At 41.3% G+C, this 24,889-nt stretch overlaps 1 protein-coding gene and 1 long non-coding RNA gene across 6 annotated transcripts in view; one reads left to right on the top strand and one right to left on the bottom strand.

Annotated features, from left to right (window-relative positions):
- FKBP15 (FKBP prolyl isomerase family member 15) overlaps positions 1-24,889 on the top strand; it is a 62,485-nt gene that overhangs the window by 34,597 nt on the left and 2,999 nt on the right. For 2 of the 5 annotated variants that reach the window (XM_081279590.1, XM_081279589.1), the window contains exons 13-27: positions 188-290; positions 766-872; positions 2,168-2,282; positions 4,091-4,200; positions 4,479-4,586; positions 5,018-5,112; positions 6,045-6,147; positions 13,365-13,536; positions 15,256-15,392; positions 17,239-17,394; positions 18,818-18,967; positions 19,930-20,052; positions 20,656-20,763; positions 21,039-21,733; positions 22,590-22,686. In XM_081279590.1, coding sequence (XP_081135716.1) covers positions 188-290; positions 766-872; positions 2,168-2,282; positions 4,091-4,200; positions 4,479-4,586; positions 5,018-5,112; positions 6,045-6,147; positions 13,365-13,536; positions 15,256-15,392; positions 17,239-17,394; positions 18,818-18,967; positions 19,930-20,052; positions 20,656-20,763; positions 21,039-21,733; positions 22,590-22,686 — 2,379 coding nt within the window. Of the gene's footprint in view, positions 1-187; positions 291-765; positions 873-2,167; positions 2,283-4,090; positions 4,201-4,478; positions 4,587-5,017; positions 5,113-6,044; positions 6,148-13,364; positions 13,537-15,255; positions 15,393-17,238; positions 17,395-18,817; positions 18,968-19,929; positions 20,053-20,655; positions 20,764-21,038; positions 21,734-22,589; positions 23,111-24,889 lie in introns of those variants that run through there. The other 3 variants (XM_081279588.1, XM_081279592.1, XM_081279591.1) reach the window with 3 other exon arrangements.
- LOC308641219 lies at positions 22,498-24,875 on the bottom strand. The gene is made up of 3 exons (XR_014020424.1): positions 24,752-24,875; positions 23,104-23,714; positions 22,498-22,594 (listed from the first exon to the last, which is right to left on the bottom strand). It is a non-coding gene; the product is annotated as an uncharacterized lncRNA (long non-coding RNA).

Here is a 24,889-nt window from a genome sequence, read left to right on the forward strand (position 1 = left end):
TCCTCTATTGCGTAATTGAGTGCTTCCTCCCCACAACACACATGCTCAGCTCCTGGCTTTCTGCTTGCCTTTCCTTCCTCTTCTTTGCCTGGAAACCCTGTGCTAGAAGCAGGTTTAGGGCAAACAGTCAGCCTCAGTCTTCAGTTAAGGACCCACATGTAATGATCAGACCTCGTGCCCATTTCAGGATGTGAATACCCAACGAGGAGCTGGACAGCCCCTGATGACTCCATCCATACGGCCCTCTCTTCAGCCTGCTCATCCAGCGTTACCACAGATGACTACACAGGGTAAGACAGGACTTCTCTGAGGCTCTGTGCTCTTGAATTGGGTCAGCACAAAAATTATCATCACAGTTCTTTAAATAGTTAGACTGCATTGTTTTTGAACGAGCTGGAGCATAACTCTTGTCTCTTGGTCCATGGGTAAGGCATTTCAGACCCAGAGATGTGTTTGGCCTACTTATTAGTGACTTTTGCTGCATTGCATTGTCAGTTTTGGAAGTGTGCACTCAGCTGTTGAGACATCTGCCGTGTGTTATTGTGTACATGCTGTCAGCTGACGGGATCATAGGTCTGAGTCAAATACACAAGGGAACACCCAGTTTCCTTCCACTGGCCCATTGCTGGGACACCGTGGAGTTTGTTTTTGAAGACTAGGTGAGGAAGTAGTCAAGTCTGAAGCATGGGGGTCTGAAAGGAACTAGTCCACCTTTGTACCAAGAATAAGAGTGGCTAACAGTGAAAATGTCTTGCTTCATCTTAGCCCCTCAGGCATCTGTTTCTGGGCTCCAAGCACCCTCTGCTACCTTAATGCAAGTTGCATCTCTTGATTCCCATTCAACTGTGTCTGGAAATGCCCAGTCCTTTCAGGTAACAACATTTTAAAAATATAGAAATTGTAAGCTGTTATTTTCACAACCTTCTCTTCTCTAAACTGGCCAAAGAATTACCTGCTTACACCTTCTTGTGAAGATTCAGTACAAGAGCAAGCCAAACACCAGTACAGGGCCTGGGCCTACTTGTAGCAAAGGTTCAATCAGTGCACGTGGCAAAGGTGCAAAGTATGTTTCCTCTCCTTTTCACTCGTCAAGGGGTGTGTATCCATGCCCTCTGTGTTCTTTTCTGTCAAAGAGTTGGTCGTTAATATTCTGCACAGCGCTCAGCAGAAAGTCTATGGGCTAAGGGTGGAAGCTGTACAGAAAATATTCTTGCCTCTGCTGTCTAGTGAGCCTCCAAAAGTGATGTCTTGAACTAGATTTTCTTCTGTTATCACAGAAGGCAGGGACAACAGCCTGTCTGCTTCTGCTGTTTGCTGGGGTTGTATATAGACCCTTTCTTCACATCACACTTGAATAAAATAGCCTCCCTGTGACATAGGGGCTACTTCCTTGGGATTCTTAATAGAGGGGTGGCATTGATAGTATCAAAATTGAAAAAAAAAAAATCCCATTCTCCCCTCAATGGAGAATTACTATCTCACAGAGGAAAAAAATTTTTTTTGGTTTAAATAATGGGTGAGTAGTCATGGCTATCCCCGGAAATGAGCTGGATTTCTTTTTTTGAGGAAGAATAACTATCCTCATTAAAAAATGGTAGCTGCTGTTTATTGAGGCACTTGATTTACCAGCTGTTAGGAACTCTACCTATATCACTTCATTTAGTCCACATAACAACCTTGTGAAGTCATATTATTATCTTCATCTCTCAGCTGAGGCTTAGAGGAAAATGAGAGCTCTTGGTCACACAGATGAGCATCAGAATCTAGCAGGGGAGAGGCATCCTTTGGAAGTTGGCTGATTTGGTTTGGAATTTCAGTGAACACTTCTTTTTCTTCAACGAAAACTAAAAAGAGCTTGCTTAGTTTTAAAATTTGTTAAGCAATAGGCCTGAAGGCGGGGAAAGAATTCCTACTTTCTTCAATCATCACAGAGGACTGGGTGATGACCCAGGATACTCACCTCTCAATTTGTGGATGGAGGCTACTGGGTTCCATAGACAGCTCTGCTGCAATTCTTGCCCACTGTCTAAACTTGATTGCATTCATTTCCAGCTTCAATAAGTTTGAGTCTCCTCCCAGCTTCTCTTTATTCAATCATAGGAAATTGTGAGGAAAAAAAGAAGACATGAATGTTTCATAAAGCGGCAGTAACTTGGCCCTTTCTCAGCCCTATGCAGGTATGCAAGCCTACACATATCCCCAGGCATCCTCAGTCACCTCCCAGCTGCAGCCTGTTCGACCCTTGTATCCAGCACCACTGTCCCAGGTTCCCCACTTTCAAGGTAGGGAGCTGTTTCCTGTGTCTCATCTTCTGCCCCACCATGCTCCATGTTCTCCTTGTTTGCATTCTGTTTTCATTTTCACTCCAACAGCCTTCTACCCTTTCGTTTCTCTTCCCTTTTTAGCAGCTTTGTTGAGGTGTTATTTATATACCATGCAATTCATTTATTTTAAGTGTACAATTTAAAGATTTTTTGAGGATGTTTTCAGAGTTGTGCATCTATCACCACAGTCTTTTTTTGTTTTTTATTATTATTATTTTTATGCCCTGGGTTCAATCCCCAGCACCACACACACACACAAAAATATATATATATATTTAGTTGTAGATGGACATAATACTGTTATTTATTTTTATGTGGTACTGAGGATTGAACCCAGTGCCTTTCATGTGCCAGGAAGAGCCACAACCCCAGCCCCACCCACCCAGTTCACTTTTTGAACATTACCTTCATCTCCAGAAAGTCCCCTCAGGCCCACTTCCTGTGTTTTTTTCTTGCATTTTCTCCCACCAGCCCTTCTAACTGCTGTTAGAGTGGCTAGAGTTTGTAGAAAACAGTAAAAGAGCAAACACAGGAGGAAATGGGGAGAAAGCATGATGCCTGCTTGTGGGTGTTCAGTAACTCAAGTGAAACCTACTTCGGTAACTTTTAAATTATCAAAATAATATACTTTTAGCCAGGCATGGTCATGCACACCTGTAATCCCCATGGCTCCAAAGTCTGTGACTGGAGGATCAAAAGTTCAAAGCCAACCTCAGCAACTTAATGAGGTCCTCAGCAACTGAGTGAGGTCCTAAGCAATTCAGTAAAATCTTGTTTCTAAGTAAAATATATATATAAAAAAGGGCTGGGGATGTGGCTCAGTGGTTAAACACCCCTGGGATCAATCCCTGGTACAAAAAATATATATGTGTGTACACACACACACGCACGCACGCACACACACGTACACACACACACACATATACTTTTATAAAAATGTCAAACAGTACAAAAAGGTATTAAGTAAAAAGTTACTGTTCTTTCCAATCATTAAATCCCCCTGGCTATAGGAAACCAATGTTAACTAACAGTTACTTGGGTAACTTTTCAGGTATTTTGTATGTATGTACAGGTGTGGGTGTCTTGTGTGAACAAATAAAGCACAACGAACTGTAAACAGATGTGACGGTATCTTGCCCTGTTCTTCAGTTTGTCTTTTTTTTTTTTTTTTTTTTTGTCTCTACTGGGGATTGGACCTTGTAGCTATACCTGAGCTATATTCCCAGTCCTTTTTTTGTGTGACTGGGTCTCACTAAGTTGCTGAGGCTGGCCTCCAACTTATTTGTGATCCTCCTGCTTTAGCCTCAAGAAGTGGCTGGAATTATAGGCATATGTCATCATGTCCCACTGCCATTTGTCTTTTGCCTAGTAAGCATCTGGGTATTAAGACAGTGGTAGGAGGAAGCAAATATATCCTGCAGTATAACTTGTGATTCCAGAATGGTAAGAGCTTCCTGGGTACAGATCTTGTCTTGGAGCCATTTCCCTTCTCCATATGGGAAACCCTTTTTCACATGTCAAAACTGTCATCTCCTCTATGAAGCCTTCTCTGATTGTATTCACCTCTCTTCTTCAGGGATACAACTGAATATAAATATTACCAAAGGATAATCTTGCTTTTTAAAGTGCACTTTTGTACATTGTATATAGTCCATTTTTTTTTTTTTTTTTTTTTTTTTTTTGCATTGAAAGAACTCTGTTATAATGATTTGGTTACATGCTCGTCTCCCCATAAGTTTCTTTTGGGCTTCTTTATGTCTGTTTAGGATCAGGTGACATGGCTTCATTTCTTATGACCGAAGCCCGGCAACATAACACTGAGATTCGAATGGCAGTAAGCAAAGTGGCTGATAAAGTGGATCATCTCATGACTAAGGTGACCAAATCAGGATTGAGGTTAGGTTGAAAGTGGGGGTACAAGTGGGGTATAAACAGGGAGTAACCAGAGCTGTAGGTAAATTTTCCTGTATTCATGGTAGATACTAGTTCTTTTCCTGGAAGGATAATTATCTTTATTTGGGATCCAGTTAGCAGGAAAAACTTGTTCACTATTAAGGTTATCTCAGAAACATGTTCAAAAAAGTGGTGAGATCTTGGGTAAATTATATTTCTCTATTTTTAGCATTCTGATTCGGTCTTTCTGGCATTTTTTAGGTTGAAGAGTTACAGAAGCATGGTGCTGGCAATTCCATGCTTATTCCCAGCCTGTCAGTGACGATGGAAACAAGCATGATCATGAGCAACATTCAGAGAATCGTTCAGGTGAGGGTGCTTGGGAACAAACACTCCTGGAGGTCCCGCCCATGCTCTCTCCCCAGATGTGCTGTCTAAAACCTGCACCCCAGCATGCAATAAGTGCTACACTGGTTTAGGAAACTCTGGAGAATCCATTGTGGCTTAATTTGGTCCAAGTGACTTCTACTTTCTAAGATTCCAAAGGAAACAATGCTTTTGGCCCCATTTCAGAATTTTCTTCATTTTTAGTCATTTATAATCTAAACCATTGGAGTTATTTGTATACATTGGATATAATTCGATGTGTTCTTTTAAATATTAGTATGTCTGAGTGGATATGGGTTCTAGCTTTTCATCTCAAAATGTGTCATCAATGTCACCTGTCTGTTCAGGGTGATTCCCTTTTACCGGGGCACTTTTCTTATATTTACCTTGTACATCATACATTTTGAATGTAGGAAAATGAAAGATTGAAGCAAGAGCTACTTGAGAGGAGCAGTCGGATAGAAGAACAGAATGACAAGATTAGTGAACTAATTGAACGGAATCAGAGGTAATGACAGGTACGGGGCCTGGCTAGGATGGACAAAAGGATTTAATGTATAAACGTCCAATTTAATACACATGTTTATTTAGGACAGTATTTTTGGTAATGCTGGCTGGGGACTGAACTCAGGGCCTTGCTCTTGCTATGCACACACTGCAGCACTGACCCACACCCCCAGCCTTATTTCTTCTATTTGTTTCCTGCCTGTCCTATGGATTATTGCCAGTTTTCTTTTTCAGTAGAAAGAACTCAGTGGGCTCTGAGGTAAATAAAACAGACCTGTTTGGCTTCTGGCTCTGCCCTCATTTATTGTGTAACTTTGGGCATTTTGTTTATTCTTGTGGGCCCTGGTTTCCTCATCTGTAAAGTGGTGTTAATATTTGGAAAACTCTGACGTCAACTTTTCTCTCTTCCATGCAGGCTGACTCTGTTTTATCAACCAGAACTGAACCAGTACCTCACTGATTCCCTTAAAAAACCCAAGCGTTTTATAATTTTTATGGATCCTTCTGAGGATTGGGGTGGGGGCTAGGAGAATATGTTACAACACAGCATTTCACTTAAAAAAAAAAAAAATCCTCCTATATTTCTCTTTTCCAGTGTTGCTTGCTGGGTTGGAAGCAAGTGCCAGGGTTGGAAGAGTGCCTTTCTTTTCTTCTCTTTCTTGCAGCCTCCTTATCTTGTCTCTTTCTGTCCTCATTCCCCATTTCTGCATACTCTTCAAATTCCTCTCCTCTTCATTATACAGAGCAATTCACCTCTGGCCCAGTTTGTTTCTGCCTCCAACTGATTACTGCAGATCTAAGGAAAATAAAATGCATCATATTGTTTATGATGAAGGCACAGAGCAGTGTTGTAAGGACTGAATGTGCTTTGGGTTGTGCCTGGCATATGTTCAGTGCTTCATAAATGTTCCCTTTTCCTTATTTCTATCACAGGTATGTTGAGCAGAGTAACCTGATGATGGAGAAGAGGAACAACTCACTTCAAACAGCCACAGAAAACACACAGGCAAGGGTATTGCATGCTGAACAAGAGAAGGTAAATTAACTGAGCAGAGAAAAGCCCAGGTTGGGATGTGTTGAGCTGAGGAGTGGCCCAGTGTAGGTATTTACCAGCAGAATATTCGCCATTTTGGGGAAGAGAGCTAAAAATCTTCCAACAGATTATCATACAGTCATCATCTGCATTTCTGTTTTATAATGTGCTTTGCAATAAGTTGACTCAGAAACAGTTATTGGCCAGATGGTGACAGATGCCTATTGTCCCAGCTGCTTGGGAGGCTGGCCTTGAGCTCAGGAGTTTGAGGCCTGCCTAGACAACATAGCAAGATCCTGTCTCAAACAAAACAAAACAAAACAAAAAAACAATCACTTCTTAGTGATTTGATTAAGGTAAGCATTACACAACTAAATTTAAGCCGGGCATGGTGGCTCATACCTGTAATCCCGGTTACTCAGGAGGCTGAGGCAGTGGGGTCACAAATTCAAGGCCAGCAACTTGGCAACTTAGTGACTGGGATGAAGCTCAATGGCAAAATATTCTGGGTTCAATCCTTGGTGCCAAAAAGAGAGAAAGAAAAGACAGTGGGGAGGAAAGGAGGGAGAGGGAGGGAGGAGGAGAGAAGAGGGAGAGAGAGAAAGAGACTAAATTTATTCTTTAAAAGATCAACAGAAAATTCCTATAATGCCAGGTAACAAATGTGTAGGTGGTATTTAATGGATTGGAGACTGTCTACTTGCTCCTTCCTGTGTGTTCAGCTTGCTCCTTCCTCTCATTTTGCATTGCAAAGTACTGCTGTGACTTCACTTCTTTCAGAATAAGGAATTTTGACTTGTTTCTGGAGTAGCATGGAGGACCCTAGTTGGTCTTGGGTTGGAATCGACTGATTCTGGGACCCAGCCTCTTTGCTCCAGTGACACATTTTATCCTTCTTATTTGGGACATCACTTCTATGCTAGGAGAGCTCAGCCCTTTTTTTTTTTTTTTTTTTTTTTTCCTATTTTTCTCACAGGTTTTAAGAAATAAGTTCATATTTATATTTGAGTTTTCCTTAAAAATATGAAATGCTGGGAATGCACTTTATAACTTGTGGAGTTCACTCACTTTCTCGTATTTTGATAATGATAAAGATTCCTTCATTAATGTCTTATGCTAATCTTTGTGTGTGCTTAGCCACAGTACCCAGGTCTTTGACCCCTCCTCCTCAGATAAGCAGTGCCTTGCCCTGCACAGTCCTATCCAGTTCGGGTGCTCCTTTGCTACCTCCCTTGTTTGCTGTGGCTGACTATTAATGCCTAGATCCAGTGGGCAACCTGTGGCATTCATATCAGGTGGTACTGGAATCACTTCACCTTGTACTTTGTACTGTTTCTCCTTTCACTGCTTTTATTTTTTATTTCCCTTTTCTTCTTCTTTCCATTTTTTTATTTTCTTTTTTTACTCCTCCTTTAGGCCCAATATGGACATCCAAAATATCTTGTTTGTCTTCACTATTACTGTTCAGGGCAAAAATGGTTACTATAACTTGTTCTAGAAAAATGGCTCTCCAGTGTGCTGGCTGCTTCAATCACTTGGGGAGCTTTATTAGAATGACATATTCTTAAGACCTACCTCCAGAAATTCTAATTTAGCATATCCAGCCAAGATTGAACTTTTTTAAAAAAGAGTTATCCATAACTTTTCTACCCAGGTCAGGATTCACTTCTTTTGTCACAGACTCTGGAAGTGGTAGCTGCATAAATTTGGTTTTGGTTTTTGTTTGTTTTTTGGTATTAGGGATTGACTCCAGTGTCACTTTACCACTGAGCTGTATCTTCAGGACCCTTTTTATTTGTTCATTTTTTAAAGTTTTGAGATGAGGTCTCACTAATTTGCTTAGGTCCTTGCTAAATTGCTGAGGCTGGCCTCAAACTTATGATCCTCCTGCCTCAGCCTCCCAAGTTGCTGGGATTACAGGTGTGCTCCACTGCACATGGCTTGCTTTTGTTTTTGTTTTTCAAGATCTCACTATGTTGCCCACACTGATGTCAAACAGACTCATGGGGTCAAGTGATCCTTTTGCCTCAGCTTCCCAAGTAGCTGGGATTACAGGCATGTGCCCTCACACCTGGCTTCTGGACTGCCTTTGCTTTTCAGAATTCAACTCATGGGACTGGGGCTGGGACTCAGTGGTAGAGCGCTTGCCTAGCACATTCGAGGTCCTGGGTTTGATTCTCAGCACCACATAAAAATAAATAAAGGTATTGTGTCCAAATATTACTAAAAAAAAATTTAACACACGACTCACGACTCATATTGATCATCAGTTGTGTGTGTGTGTGTGTGTGTGTGTGTGTGTGTGTGTGTATTCCAATAAAACTTTATCTGCAAAAACAGGCAGTAGGCCAGTTTGACCTACAGGTCATACATAGTCCTCTGAGCCCTGAATAAGCTTGTTAATCTGCCCAAGTGTTTTCATGTTGCTAAACCTCAAAGATGTCTGGGACAGTGTATTGAACCCAGTAAATGTCTATTTATAGTAGCAAAAACAGTAGTAGTCATAACAACAGGGGGCACAGCTAACACCTGGCAAACATCCACTAGGCTCTAGGTCTCATACTTTACTCGGATGTATTTGAGGGAATCTCCTGAGCTAAGTGTCATTGTTCTTGATGATTAGGGTATCTGACTAGGGTTTCAGGTACCACAGGCTTCTCATGGTCACTATTATTTCAGTGAAACTTTTTAAGTCTTGATTCACCCGTTTTGTTTTTTTTTTCTTTTAATTGAGTCACCCAGCAATCTCTCCTCTTAAACAGAGATAATCAGTTTCCTTTCACCCCTGGATGCAGTTCTCTACCTTCAAACACAGCTCAAAAGATATGGTTAAGTGATCAATGAATAAATACATTATTTTTCTCTATAGTAGAGTTCACATAAAACATAGAATAATGGTTAAAACCAGAAGACCTATTGCAGGTCTTCTAGTTAAATCTTCTTTGTTACAAGGGGACAAACTGAGGCCCAGAGAGGGTAAGACTTGTTCAGGATCTCCCTCCCAGTCAGTTATGTCGTTTTTCATATGCCAGGTTGCCCTCTCTCTCCAGGACTGTTTTCCTCTTCTAACTTGAATGCTTTTCAACTGTTTTTCTCAGCTCTTGGTTCTTGCTGTCATTTCTCTTTCCCAGCTCTCCACACCAGCAGCAGAATTTGGTCCAGGGTGGGAATCAGGGAGCCATCCCATCCACTGCGTAGGTGTCTGTTGTTTTCCTTTCTCACTTGATATTGCTTCTCCTGACATTTTTAAAAGTGTAATTATATATACAATGTGTTAGTCAGCTTTTTATTTCTGCAACCAAAATACCTGGCAAGAACAACTTAGAAGAAGAGAAGTTTGTTTTGGCTCATGGTTTCAGAGGTTCAGTCCATGGTTGGCCAACTCCATCTCTCTGGCCCCAAGTGAGGCAGAATGTCATGGCAGAGAGTGTGGCAGAGGAGAGCTGTTCCAATCATGGCAGCTAGGAAGCAAGGGGAAGTGGGGAGGCCAGGGGAGAGGCTGCAAGGAAGATGCACCCTTCCAGGACATTCCCCCAATGACCCACCTCCTTCAGCCATGCCCCACCTGCCTGTAGTTATAACCCAGTTAGTCCATTCAAACTGGAATGGACTGATTAGGTCACAGGTCTCATGATCTAATCTTGCCTTAACACAGGAACTTTTGGGAATGCCTCATACTCAAACCATAACATGTAAATACACACACACACACACACACACACACACAATACATACACAGGTATCTACATATACTTTTTGTCTAATAATAAAAGTTGCATCTGTTTATTCCAGAAAACTTAGGAAATATAGATAGGCAAATATAAAAGGTGAATCACTCATAATCCTTCCACTCAAACATAACCATTGTTAATATATTATAGTTCTCTTTGTGCATGTGCATATGTTTTTGGGTGAAAGTATTAATTTTTTTTGTTTCTAGTAGGCTTTTCTAGCTAAAGACCTGAGAGAAAAAAAGTATTTGCATGACCTTCCACTCTGCTTGTCCTTTGGCAAGACAGCAACTATCCATTCCATGGCCTCTTTTCTGAAATTTGTCCCTCCCACAGGTCCTAGCTGCTGCAAGGTCTTGTGAGAGTGATACTTGCTCTGATATTAGTGAACTCTTTGAGCTGTGAATAGATGCAAAGCCTCTGGACTCTGTGTCTCTTCAGTTTTCATGGGCCAGCAAGTGAAACTTGATTGTACATGGGGCAAATGAAAACAACTCTTACATCTGGGAGTTGTAGATGCCATTGTCATCTGTGGGTTTTTTTTCCCTCTCCTATAAAAAAAAATTCTTTGTAGTTATGGTACAATACCAGGATCCATCTTGACATAATCACCAAAGCATGGAACCCAACCTGCTCTGATTCAGTCCTCCCTCCACTCCACCAATCCTTTTTGAATCCATTTCTTGAATCCATTTACAGTTTACTTTTTTTGTTTTTAATTAGTGTCCTGTGGATACACCCGATGCTGGACCCACCCTGCCACATCCATGCACACACTAAAGTTCAGTCATCATTCCACTGCTCTTCCCTTTTCCCATCTCTTCTTCCCTTCTCATCTACTCTACTGGTCTTTCCTCTGTTTTGATGAAACTCCTTCCCCCTTTTTTTTTCCTTTTTATTTCTTATTTTTTATTTTTTTAATCTCCCCTCCTTCCCATTTTGGATTAGCTTCTTTCTACATTTGACCTTCAACTTTTTGGGACTGGCCTATTTCACTTAGCATTGTCTCAGTTCCATCCATTTACCAGCAAATGTCATAATGTCATTTTTCTTCATGGCTGAGTTTTACAGGTTGAGTTTTACATGGCTTCCAAAAAGCAAAATTAAGTATCTTGAGCTTACTCTAAAGGTTATATGTGCTCTGAAATGCTCATTCATAGCCTCTTAAAATTTCATATACAGTTTTGTTTTATTTCCCTTGCCTTTAGGAAAGTCAGAATGTCAGATTTTAAATGGGAGCTAGAAAGCTGGTAAAGATTTTGGGATAAGTCAAGGAATAAGCACTTTTAAAACAGGTGGGCACAGTGAACACCGAAAGAAGGCACAAATGATAGTAAGAAAGTAGACAACTGCAAAAATATGTATAAAGTGTAGTAACATAGGAGTAGTAATAGTGGTAGCAATATAATATTATGAGAGAGATGGTCCAATAGAAAACATGTGCAGAAATGCATAGATGTACAGAAATCAAGACTGGTTGCCCAAGATCAACCACTCACCGCCTTTCATGCCATCTGATGTCCCCTGTATGTTGTAAGAACACATCAGTTCAGGTGAAGTGATGTGGTATCTGTCCTTTGTTGGCTGTTTCTTTTTTATTGACCATCCTTTTTATCATCATTGTTATCATCAACCTTAATATTCAGAATAGCATTAGAGAGTTTTCCAGGATGGTCATTTCCATTTCATCACATGTTGCTCAAGAGTATTTAGATTCTTTATAGGCTTGGTCCATGTTTGGCTAATATAGAGCCCCATTTAAAGTACTTGAAGAAGTCAGGGAAGTTAAAGTGTTCCTAGGAGGAATTGTAGACTCAGAAGTTGAATGCTTTTGAAGGTATTCAATTTGGATTTTAAAAATATCCTTTTTTGCTAAGAAAATGCATGTTCATCCTAGAAAAGTTAGATAATAGCATGAACACCATTTTTCATTTTTCAGATTTGTAGAAATTCAAATTTTTGACAAGGTTTGGTGAGACAGGTAAGCATAGAGTGGCTCATGGAGGGGAACTGATGATATTGTACAAAATTATAACAGTATTTATTCTATGATCTAGCAGTTCTGCATCTGGGAATCCCCTAAAGGCACTCCTGTACCCAAATGAAATGACATGTGTCCAGGATTATTCATTGGTATCTTGTGTAATGGGAAAAGACTGGAAACAACCAAGTGTCCTGCAGCAGTGAATAAACTACAGTATATTCACATGGTAGAATACCATACAGATATTTTTTTAAAAAAAGAAAAATGAGGGCTGGATTTGTGGCTCAGTGGTGGAGTACTTGCCTAGCATGTGTGAGGCACTGGTTTTGATTCTCAGCACTGCACATAAATAAATAAATAAAATAAAGGTCTATTGACAACTTAAATTTTAAAAAAAAAGACAAAGGAGAAAGATCTATATGTACTAGTAGAGAATATATGTAGTTTGCCCTCTCTTTTGTATGAAAAAAGGAGGAAAGAATCATATTAGTTTTTGTAAAAAAAGTTACTTTTATACAAAGGGGAAAGATGCAAAATAAATTTTTTATATTTTACCCTTGCATAGCAAAGCAGAAGTGAATAGGGATAGGAAGACTTCTTGTTGTTTACTTTTTATATCTTTTAAAATTTTGATCAGCAGAAACATTAGATTTTCAAAAGAATTACTTATGAAACGTCTTTTCAAGAGACTCATTTATAAAATATATCATCTGATAAGTAAGAAGAAAATATAAAACACCCATCATTTTATCTAGATTAACTGAAAAACATTTTATTCTGGCACTGTTCTTCACAGGAATAAGTAAGTGTTCATTTTATAAAAACAGAATTATATCTAACATACTATTTGAGAATCTACTTTTTCATTTAACAATAGATTGTAACTGTATTCCATGCCGTCAAGTATTCTTTTCAAACACCATTTTTAATAGCCTCATACAGGATGGATATATCATAATTTGCTTAATCAAGTTTGTTTTCAGCAATTTATGTTAGATTTCCATTCCTTTATAACTTTAAACAATGTTGCATTGAACAGCTTTAGAGCAAAATTTTTGTAATTTTTTTTTTGTTTGTTTGTTTTTTGTTTTTTGATACCAAGGATTGAACTCAGGGGTGTTTAACTACCAAGCCACATCCCCAGCCCTTTTTTGTAGTGTATTTAGAGACAGGGTCTCGCCGAGGTGCTTAGGACCTCACTATATTGCTGAGGCTGGCTTTGAACTCACAGTCCTCCTGCCTTAGCCTCTCAAGATGCTGAGATTACAGTCCTGTGCCACCATGCCCTGCCATGGTGATATTTTTTAAGAGCAAATTTCTGTAAGAGAATTGAGTCAGAGACTGCACATTTTTAAGTCTTGATTCGGGCGTAAAGCAGGTTGAGGGTAGCCTTAGCTCCCTTCCTTTCTACAGCTTAATCAGCCTAGTCCCGTGAGGTTAGTCATTTCTTAAGGAGACAAAAAATACCTGTGTTTTAAGTGACATCATCCTTTGTTACTGTTCAGGCCAAGGTGACAGAAGAGTTAGCAGCAGCCACTGCACAGGTCTCTCACCTGCAGCTGAAAATGACTACACATCAAAAGAAGGAAACAGAGCTGCAGATGCAGCTGGCAGAAAGCTCAAAGGAGGCCGGTCTACTTCGGGGCCAGCTTGCCAAACTGCAGGCAGAGCTCTCAGGTATGTTCTTGGCCGGGGATGCTGGCACTATTTGCCACTTAAACTTAAGAAATGGAACTCTTTCCTCCCTCTCAGTCCTGTTAACATAATGCTTAGGAGATTTGCGAAGGACTGAGTCCATAATCGAGGTAAAGTATATGACCTACATGATTATTTTACATAAAGGACAACAGAAGGATTGACTCTATTAATTTGGATTGATCAGTTGTCACCATTCCCCTTTGTTTGAGAAGTGTTGCTTCAACAACTTTGGTGCTTATACTGGCCTCATATGCCGAGAAGAATTAATGTGTCTTTTTAATTCATGACTCAGTGGACATTTAAGAAAGGTGTGCTTCCTGTTTTAGTTCCTCCTTCCTAGAGGAGGGTTGCAACTCTTCAGCCTGACATTTAATGCCCCTCTGTGTGGCTCGTCTTCCGTTATCTTGCCCAGTTCATCCTTGTCCTACCGTATACCCCAGTGTGCTGGCTATTTTCAGCTCATTCCATCTTGCTCTTTATTCATGCTGTTCTCTGGGCCTGGTTTGCCCACCTTCATCAGTATTTGCCTCCAGTCCTCTTCCATTCTGCCTGTTTTGGAATATTTTCCTTTAAAATCTTTTAACTCTTAATGCATTATTATAACCATTTTCATAGTTAGCTTTTGATAAGTACCATTTATATGTCTGTTCTCCCATCCAGAATGCAAGCCCCTAGAGGGCAAGGATGGTGTTTTGTTCATTTTTGTAAAGTTCTTTCCTCAAGAAAGCGTTAGTTCAGTGCCTGGCACAAAAGTAGTGCACAGGACATGGTGATTGGATAGATTTGTGAAGACCAGCACATTGACAAATCTACCTTGGTGTATAGAAAGCAGTGTGGAATGCACAGATGGGACTGCCAGGCAACAGGTAGCTGGAACCACAGCAGAGTTGGATGGAAGCACAGAACACTGCCTAATAGATAGAAAGCACTGGTGTCAGTTGGCAAAGCGATACCTTGAAGATACATCCCTTCCATTTTAGAGCATCACCAGGGCCCAGTAAAGCAAATATGTTAGACAATCTGAGATTTGAATATCATACAAATATCTCATTTCTGTTTTTGTGGTGCTTGCCCTTTGACCATTTCCCCAGGAGCTGTAGAGTCTCAGAAGTTTTTCAAAGAGAGAAATTTTGGTGTAATAAACTTAAAAAATATCCAAAAACCTTACTTGAGAAGGGATGTTTTAAAAGCAAACTTTTGGTGGAGTGTCCTACCGGGAAAGTTCAGACTTTCTTACCTAGGCAATGAGAAGCAGTTTGAACAGATATTAAACAAACTTCTGTCCAGTGTGGTAAGATGGTGACAGAAATGGAATTATAGGACTGATCAGTTTTGAAGGTCGTCCCTGACTAGAACATTTCTTTTCCATTCTACATCTGTAGAAGGTGAGATAATATATATATAGAGAGAATATATTTATATATATTTTTTATATATTATATATATATATATATATATATATATATAGAGAGAGAGAGAGAGAGAGAGAGAGAGATAACTCGCTCCAGGTGAATGTGGATTGGTGGCTTGATAATTCATATCACAGGTCAGTGTGGTAATGTTGAGGTGTTAGAGGAGGCTGCTTGTGTGGTAGGATGGGGAGACCAAAGCCTGCAGCTTTGAAAGAACTACTGGAATGCCACATCACCCACTGTGGCTTAGGGTCCGCAGCCAGGTATCTCTGCTCTTACATTCCAGAGCTCCAGGAAACCTCAGAGCAAGCACAGTCCAAATTCAAAAGTGAAAAGCAGAACCGGAGGCAACTGGAACTCAAGGTGACCTCCCTGGAGGAGGAGTTGACTGATTTACGAGCTGAGAAAGAGTCCTTGGAAAAGGTAGGTTCCAAAAGCCAAGTTTCTCTCTTGTGTCCAGGTGGCCAGGATGAGCTGTTTATCTGTTTTTATTTTCCTTTTAAAAACTATAATAGTTTGTATTCAATAGAACAAGTACATTAATACAGAAAAGTATAAAATAAAAAATTTGCCTTTGTCCCCTGGCTCATCTCATGTGTTATATGTAACAGCTATAAACAATGTGTGATCCTGCCACATTGTTTTCTGTATGCATAAAACATACATACTCACTTAAACATACATATATAGATAGCATTTAAAATAAGAGCTTATGTTCAATGCTTTCTAAGAAAGTATTGTGGACATTGTGCTACATGAGAATGAGATCTTTCTCATTCTATTTAAACTAACACATAGTAAAACTACCACATAGTAGTTACTGTGAGACTGTCCCACAATGTATATGATTATTTACTATCGCAAATGTATGTTTCTGTTTTTTCACTATTTTAAGCTTCTGTGCATATCCGCCTACTGTATAACTACTAACTACCTTTGCGAATTTACGTGGGTGTTCTTGAAGGATAAATTGTTTGAATTAGAATATGGGATCAGTAGGAATGTGGCACATCCAAATATTTTTTATCAATATTGATTATTCTCAGAAAACAGTATGCTGCGAACTCTTCCAGCCCTAAGTGAGTGAGCCCATTTCTTCACATTCCTCCCAACTCTGCAGACACCACTTTATCTAATCTTTTATTAGCCTCACAGGTGGAATATACCATCTTGTTTGCTCTGTATTTTTATTAATAGTAAAGCTTTCATATATTTATACCTATTTGCATTTCTTCTGTTAATTCTCTTTTTAATGTTCTTCATTTTACCATCTTTCCTATTAGAACATTACTTTGATTTGTAAATCCTATTAAGGGTATCAATTCTTTGTCAGTCAAAATATTACAGACATTTTTTCAGTTTGTTCTCTTTTAACTTTGTTTATTCCTTATCTTTTGTTACTTAAAATTGTAATATCAGGGAACTACTAGGCCCACTGAACAAAATGGAAAGATTTCTATCTCATATTGTGTTCTAGAACAATCTAACTATAGAAGGAAAAAAGTCTTTTCCCGAGGTATCAGTAAAGCCACTAGTAAGTTTGTTTTGGCCCATTTCCTTTTTAGGGAAAAGATCTTGGCCTATGTTTACAATTTCTTCTATGATTTTTCAGTTTAGGCATTTTAAAAAACTGTTTCTTTTGATTTTTTGACTGTTTTCAGTTTTTCCTTGTTATAAACACTACTATAGTCTTTATGAAATGACTTACTGCAACTTTAAGATAAAATGAAATTTGTGGAATTTCTGGATATGCATATTTTTGAAAACTTTTCCTTGGATTGCCATCTAAAGAGCATAAACATTTATTTTCCCATGGGCAAGGTGTGAGAAGTCTGCTTTCGTATACTCTCAATAGTTTAAATAGAATGAGAAAGATTTCATTCCTATGTAGCACAATGTCCACAATACTTTCTTAGAAAGCATTGAACATAAGCTCCTAATTAAATGCCACCCATAAATATGTATGTTTAAGTGAGTATGTATGTTTTATGCATACAGAAAACAATGTGGCAGGATCACACATTGTTTCTAACTGTTAGGATATTCCCTAATGCTTGATAGAGTGGTAGATAAAACTCTTGTTTGCTTTCTCATCACAATTTTTCTCTCAGTAGCTAAGAATGTTAAATATTAAGGGGAAAAACTAAACTAAAAAATGAACAATTTTCAGAAATGGAATACAGACTCATCAAGGTCAAGAGCACCTTCCCTATCCCCACTTATCCTGTGTTAACTGGATAGAGCTGATGGTGTTTTTCTTGTTCCCAAGAACCTCTCAGAAAGGAAAAAAAAGTCAGCTCAAGAGCGCTGCCAAGCCGAGGAGGAGATGGATGAGATTCGCAAGTCGCACCAGGAGGAACTGGACAAACTTCGACAGCTCTTGAAAAAGGCCAGAGTGTCCACAGACCAAGCAGCTGCAGAGCAGGTAGTGGGAAGCAGAAGCACTGGGAAAGAAAAGGAAGGTGTGAGGACGCAAAGAAAAGCTCTTAGTTTCTTCCCTATTCTCTATGATGAACTTCTCACAGTTGTTATTCTCACCTTGAAGATAATCCAAATATATGCAAGAAAGCCAGGTTTAAATGTAGAATGTTCTTTTTCTTTTTTAAAAATATTTTTAGTTGTAGATGGACACAATACCTTTATTTTATTTATTTTTATGTGGTGCTAATGATTGAACCCAGCGCCTCATAAATGTAACACAAGTACTCCACCCCTGAGATAAAACCCCAGCCCCTGTACTTTCTGTTTTATTTTATTTTATTATTTATTATTATTATTACTTTATTTTTATCAGGGATTGAACCCAGGGGCGCTTAACCACTGAGCCACATCTCCAGCTCTTTTTTAAATTTTTTATTTTGAGAAGAGCTTCAGTAAGTTGGTTAGGGCCTCGCTGAGGCTGACTTTGAATTTACCATTCTTTTGCCTCAACCTCCCAATCGCTGGGGTTATAGGCATGCACTACTGAACTCAGCTTCTTTCCTTCTTTCCTGTTTAGTTAATATATAATTATGTAATTAAAACATGAAAAAAAAACTACAAAAAAATTCCCAACATGCAAAGTTCTCAAGTGCCAGATGTCATCCTTCAGGCACATTATTATCCTTGAAAAAAAACGGGATTTATTTAGGTAACCAGGAAGGGAAACCAGGGATAGTGGCAGGACAAGCTGATTTCTAGTCCCTTTGACATTTACATTTCTCACTGCATTTTTAAAATCTGTATGTGCATATCTCTCTAACTAGAATGTATTGGTGCCCTCAATTTGATCATGTCTGGAAATGGCAAAAAAAAAAAAAAAAAAAAGTTTCTGAACCTATTAAGTTCAGGGTCCAAACCCTGAAAAGTAATGACCTCATTATGGCCCTGCCTCCCAGGGACCTGTCTGGACAGTCACACCTTTGTCTGGTTGGAGTACCTTTTGGAGTCCTGACAACCAGTGACATCTGCCTTCCTCCATTTAAAAAGTACATTTATTTTAAAAGTAATTATAGTCTTGACTGGGCATGGTGGTACATGCCTGTAATCCTAGTACTCTGGAGGCTGAGGTAGAAGGATCACAAGTTCAAGTCCAGGCTCAGCAGTTAGTGAGGCCTTCAGCAACTTAGTACGACCCTGCCTCAAAATTTAAAAAAGAAAAAAAAAGAGTGGGGGTCTAGGGATATAGTTCATTGGTATAGCACCCCTGAATTCAGTCACCAGTGCAAAAAAAAAAAAAGGAATAAAGGTCTTTCAAACAGTTGTTTCTTGATGAAGTCTATTTGGTGTAGTCTTTAACTTTATGGAGGATGGACTTCCCTTGGTTCAGTGGGGACCTCCAGGGCTTGGTCATTGCTTTTTCTTGGCAGCTGTCTCTGCAGGCTGATCTACAAACCCAGTGGGAAGCAAAGTGTGAGCATCTGTTGGCCTCCGCAAAGGAAGAGCACCTGCAGCAGTACCAGGAAGTGTGCGCACAGAGGGATGCCCACCAGCAGAAGCTAACATGCCTTCAAGAAAAGGTAGCTGCTTTCCCTGGGCCAGGGTGCTGAAGCAGCTCAGTTAACTGGAGGCCAGCAGGCTTTTAAGTCCTGTCAGTCCTTTTGGATATTAATAGAAAACAAAACCATGTGAGGGTAACTCATTTCCAGTTATTATTTACATACTTATATGAGGTGACAGGTTAGTGACCTGAAAAAAGAAAAACAGCACTAGTATTCTAAAACATGTTTCCATTATTTGATCCTTCATTTTTTTAAAGCAAATATTTATTGAGTATCAGTTGTGTCATAGCCACTATGTTAGAGAAAGGGCATGCAAAGAATTTTACCCTCAAGACTTTCATAGTCAAGATAGAGAAACAAAGACATGCATTAAGTATCATGAGGCCCAGAAGAGGAAGAGCTTAGGGATCTGGCAGGCTTTCCAGAGGAGAAGACCTTTGAGTAGAGCCAAGAACTATTAGATGTGGTAGGGCAGAGAAGGAAGCGGGACATCCTGGGCAAAGGCACCGAGATGGGATGGAGCTTGGATTGCAAGGCATGAAAACGAGAGAGATGGCTTAGGGTCATGGTCTGAAAGTCTCCCATCTGGAGGTCAGTTTTTTTCCCTTGAGTATCTGGTCTAAAGCCTTTGACTCAAGAGATTTTGGAGGCCATCCTGTAGGTGAATAGGCTGTTCCTAATGCTGAGAGTTTATGTGTATATGCCTGGAGTTATTACCACCACCTCTCTGTTTTCGTTATATTCTTTGACCTGATTAGGAGCAGGTCAAGTGACCTTGCTGGGAAAATTATGAGTTGAGTGATAAAGAAATAAAATGCTCTGCATCAGTAAATGGGGGGTGGGGTGGCAGGGGACAGGGGTGCTCCCAGCAGACCTATGTAAGGTGAAGACATGGTGCTTTGGATGGTTCACCTCTACTTGTGTTTCCTGACTTTCACATAGTAGCCCAAGGCCACAGCTGCAGTCTGTTCATTTTGCAGTGCTTAGCCCTCCAGGCCCAAGTCACAGCCCTCACAGAGCAAAATGAACAGCACATCAAGGAACAGGAGAAGAACAAGTCCCAGATGTCTGGGGTTGAAGCTGCTGCTGACCCCTCAGAGAAGGTGAGCTGGTATTTCAGAGAAGCAGCAGACTGTGTCATATTAAGGAATCAGATGTGCATAGCAGGCATTCAGAAAGCATGTGGCCAACAAGTTGTTTTGGTAGCTTTCTTCTAACTTTAGTGGTACACTACTTGTCTGATTTAAAAATTAACTCTTTAGAATTTATCACCCTGATGGCAAACTCTAAAGGCCTTGTCCTTTTGACACTTTGATGGCTATGGGAAGTGCCTCCAAATCACAGAACAGAGGGTGGGAGTGTGCCCAGTAGCCATTAGCCACTCATATTTGCAGCCCATGGCATTTCTCAGTGGGGCTCAGGGTGGGAGAGAGGTATCAGTAAGTGCTCTTTAAACAGTCTCAGGCAGGCCATAGTTTGCCTGCCCTCAGTAGGGAACTCTCATGGCTGGTCCTTCTGTCAAAGTATGTTATTTGATAGTGTCCTCTCCATGGCCGTAGCTCTCAAAGTCTCCATTCACGACCAGCTGTGTTCCTCTGTATTGTTCTAAGATGGCTTCATTTGAGCCTTCAAAACGCCTCTCTGGGATTCTAATGTATCTCTTAATGACTTGGTTTTGGCAGCACGTATGTTTGGTTTCCAAACAGGTTAAGAAGATTATGAACCAGGTGTTCCAGTCATTGCGGGGTGAGTTTGAGCTGGAGGAATCTTACGATGGCAGGACCATTCTGGGGACCATCATGAATACAATCAAGGTACAGCCGTCCTGCTGGTGACTGTTCCACTGGAGTGGGGTTTTTGTTGATTAACTACCTTCTATGAGATCATGACTAAAAATTCAGTCAAGATTGTTGACCAGGAATGGGGATGCCTGGAGCGATCGTGCCTGGATGGATGTGTCCAGCCCCTTCTGACTTAGAGAGGCAGAGTCATTTGAACTAGGTGACATCTGTGTCAATGAGGACTGAGGATGTGTAGTGCCTGCTATTTTCCTTTTAGTGACCATCTCCTCCCCTTGGGTTTTGAACAGATGGTGACTTTACAGCTGTTGAGCCAGCAGGAGCAAGAGAAGGGAGACAGCAGCAGTGAGGAAGATGAGCGGCCTCTTCGACCCTCCCAGGAGTGGTCAGCCCCAGCCACGTCTGGGCTGTGTTCCCCACCCGAGAGTACGGAGGGGCAGGAGGCCACCGTGGTGCTGTCGGAGCAGGTAGTAGAAGAGGTCACCCCATCGCCTCCACAGGCTCTCTGCACACCTGAGGACAGTGTAGAGAGAAGGAAAGGGGAGCCGGTTACAGAGGTGCTTTCAGAGATTGAAGATGGTTTCCTCCCACCCAAACCGGCCTGTACCCCATCTCACAGAGTTCTGGGACCCCCAACTTCGATTCCACCTAAGCCTCCAGGCCCTGTACCTATGAACTCTGAGTGTGAGGAGACACCTGTTGCTGGCCCAATGACAGCCAGGTCCGACAACACAGCAGGAAAGGTGCATGTTGGGACAGCTCCAGATGGCGCACCTCAAGAAACCTCCAGGAGACCATCACTGACTCTAGACCCAGAAAAGGGGGACCCACCAGCCTTAGGGCCTGAAAGCCCAGGAGAGCCCCAGCCTCCACAGCTCAATGATGATGATGATGTCACCAGCTCTGCTGATCCCTTTGAGGAGCCACTAGGCTCTACAGCTGCAGGAACAGCCCTCAGACCCAACCATGGCTCTCAGCATTCCAGGTGTGTTCCTCTGAGCACAGTGTCAGGGAATGGCTACAAATGGAGGTGGTGTCTGTTTTTTCCATGGCCGTCAACTCATTCCTCAGACATTGACTAGTTTGCTCATTCATTCGTGTATTTATTCAACAACACTTAGCATGTACAGGGCTTGGTGGTGGGCACGAGGATAGTGTGTAGGCAAGGCAGATGTGGTTCATGAGTTCAAAAGCTTACAGTTTGGTTGGCAAAGACCAAGAGATATGTTTTTACGTATTATAAAGGTAGGGTAACTGCTAAAAAAAAGAGAGAGAAAGAAACAGGGATTATAAGAAAGAATAAAGAGGGCACATTCTACATTACATACGGTGGTTAGGAAGGATTCTGAGAAGGTAACATTTAAACTGAGATCTGAAAATGGAAAGGAGCCATCCATATCAAGAGCAGGAAGGAGAGATTGCCAAGAGAGTCATATATGCCAAGGCCCTGTGGTGGGAGGGGACATGCCATAATCAAGGAAGTAAAAGAAGACACAGGAGGTAAGAGGTGAATGGTGTTAAACTGAGGTTGGAAAACTAAATAGGGGCCATACTTGAAATTTTATGTTATTGTTAAAAGTTTGGATTTTATGGAAATATAGTGAGAAACCATTAAAGTATTTAGGCAGAAGAGCGATGTGGTCTGATTTATTAGCTTTAGGAGTCCACTAGGGCTGAAGGCTACAGAGAGGCCACTACAGGCTATGGGAGGAGACACTGAAGTGGAGAAAGGAGGTGTTACTGAGTGATTCTCACCTTGCAGCCCATGACCTTCATAGCTGGTGGGCACTATGGCCAGGAGCAGGAACAGCAACATCTTCTGTGATTTGATTTTCCTTTAGTGTCTCTGGGGATGAAGAGGATGAACTGTTTCAAGGGGCAACTCTGAAAGTTCCAAGGCCCAAAGCACAGCCAGAGGAGGAGGATGAAGATGAGGTGGTAAGGAAGTCCCAGGCCCTGCCAAGTCCTCACACCACCACCTGGGGGCCCTTCCCCACTGGCTCAGAGAAGAGAAATGGAGTTTGTTGGTGGCCCACTCCCTGGACACTGTGTGCAGGGCCCTGTGGGAGCAGGCTTGGGGTAGGGAGAGGGCAGCTTGGTAAGCACAGTGGGGACGGTCAGATACCCCTTTACTCTTGAGCGAGAACATAACTCTATCCACATGGGAATTAGTCCCCCCTGAAGTGAGGAAAGCTGAGCTGCTTAGTCCTGCACTGATGTGCTGAAACCTCAGGTTTCCCTACATCTGCTAGGATGTTATTTATGTTTTAGAATTGTGGGGGTGGGGGAACTTTGAAGATTATCTTTTTGGGCATCCTTATTCATAAACAAACTGGGTTCAAAAGAATGACTTACCTAAAGCCACCAAAGCAGTTGATTTTAGAGAGAGGGCTCAATCCCCAGGCTCCGGGTAAGGCCACCTGTTTCTGAGCACCTTTGCTCACTGGCCTGCTTCCAGCCAGCTGCTCTGTTTTGTCATCACAACACTCCCGGGCAGCAGGTGGGCCAGTACTGACAACATGGCCTTGTTCTGTGGAGCGTAAGAATGAAGGGCGGCAGGGCAAACTGCTGACAGAGCACTACTGGAGCCCAGCTCCTGCATCTGCCGTTCCCTGTTTTGATAGGGTAAATGCTGCTGGTGCTCACTAGGGCATTTTGACTGCAGTGATGAGAATTTCACTGCCATGAAATGTGTATGGTGAACAGAGATGAGCTTCAGATTGAGTCCATGTTTCCAGGGACCGAAATACAGGTTGAATGGGGCAAGATTTATCCCCTCGTGTATCATCCAGAGTGGGTTTTGCCTTTTGCCAAAAAGCAGTGACAGATCTGGGGTCCAGCTCATACATACCAGAGCACTTCCGTCTTGCCTGCCTGCCTTCAGGGGAAGTGCACTACTTCCTCCCAATAGGTTTTCTGCCCAAGACTTAGATTCTCATCTGAGAATGCTGTATACAAATTCTGCACTAAAAAGAAAGAGGGAGGATAAAAGGGAAAAAATGCATATTCTAAGGGACTGTCCTAAATATAGTTGGAATTTTTAAATTAGTAGTATGTTATTGGTATTAATGCAAGTATCATCAGGTTAGCAGCTATTTCTTGTGTATGCTGAACACTACTTCACTGTCTCATTTAATCCTCAACTAATGCAGTGAAGTAGGCATCTTATCCCATTTCTTCTAGATCAGAAGACTGAGGCTCAGGATTATTAAATGATATAGCTTATCTTATGTGGTCGGGAAATATAGAATCAGAACCTTAGTCAGAAAAAAGCAGAAGTGGTGAGCTACATTTAAAAATCTTATACTGTCAGATTTTTTATAGCGATCACTCAGTTGATACTCAGAGAAAAGCATAAGGTTTGTTGGTAGCTGGACAGTAGACTAGCCCAGAGGCCTCTGCACACCATGCTGCCTCCTGTTAGCCAGGCTTCTATGAAGAGATCCTGGTCAGCTCACAGAGCAGAAAGGACATTAGTGGAGACAATTCAATTTATGTCTGTCTCTAACATCAATCCCTGCGGCCCCCATGGGACCTGTTCCCTGCTAACCCAGAGGAAAAAGGTCAGGAGCCCAAGTCATGAAAAAGGGGGAGAATCCCCCCTCCATGGCCTTTTGTGATACCATATCCGAAGGCCTAGGTAATCAGCTTATAAAAAGAAAAGGTTTATTTTAGCTCACAGTTTCAGAAGTTTTAGTTCATGACCAATTGGCCCATTGCTTTTGGACCTGTAGTGAGGCAGCACCTCATAGCAGGAGTATGTGGAAGAATAAAACCATTCACTCATGGTCAGGAAGTGAGAGAGAGGAAGAAGGAGGGGATGGGTCCCACCATGCCCTTCAGGGGGGCACACTTCCAGTCACCCAAGTCCTCTTGTTAGACCCTGTGTCTTAAAGTTTCCACACTCCAAATAGCACCAAGCTGAGGACTAAGCTTTTAACACACGGGCCTTTGGAGGACACGTAAGATCAAGCTAGCCACCTTAATTTCCTGTATCCCTTACCTGGTCAGTGGGATGAGGGAGAATAGGGTTGTGGGAAGCTGGATCCTGTGTTCCTGGGCTTTCTTCATCTCTTGGGAATGTAGCCAAGCATCTAAATTAAACTCAACTCATTTTCAAAGGATAAGGTCACATCCAGAA

This window comes from Spermophilus citellus (genome assembly GCF_964194105.1).
Source record: "Spermophilus citellus genome assembly, chromosome: 2".
Lineage (NCBI taxonomy): Eukaryota > Metazoa > Chordata > Mammalia > Rodentia > Sciuridae > Spermophilus > Spermophilus citellus.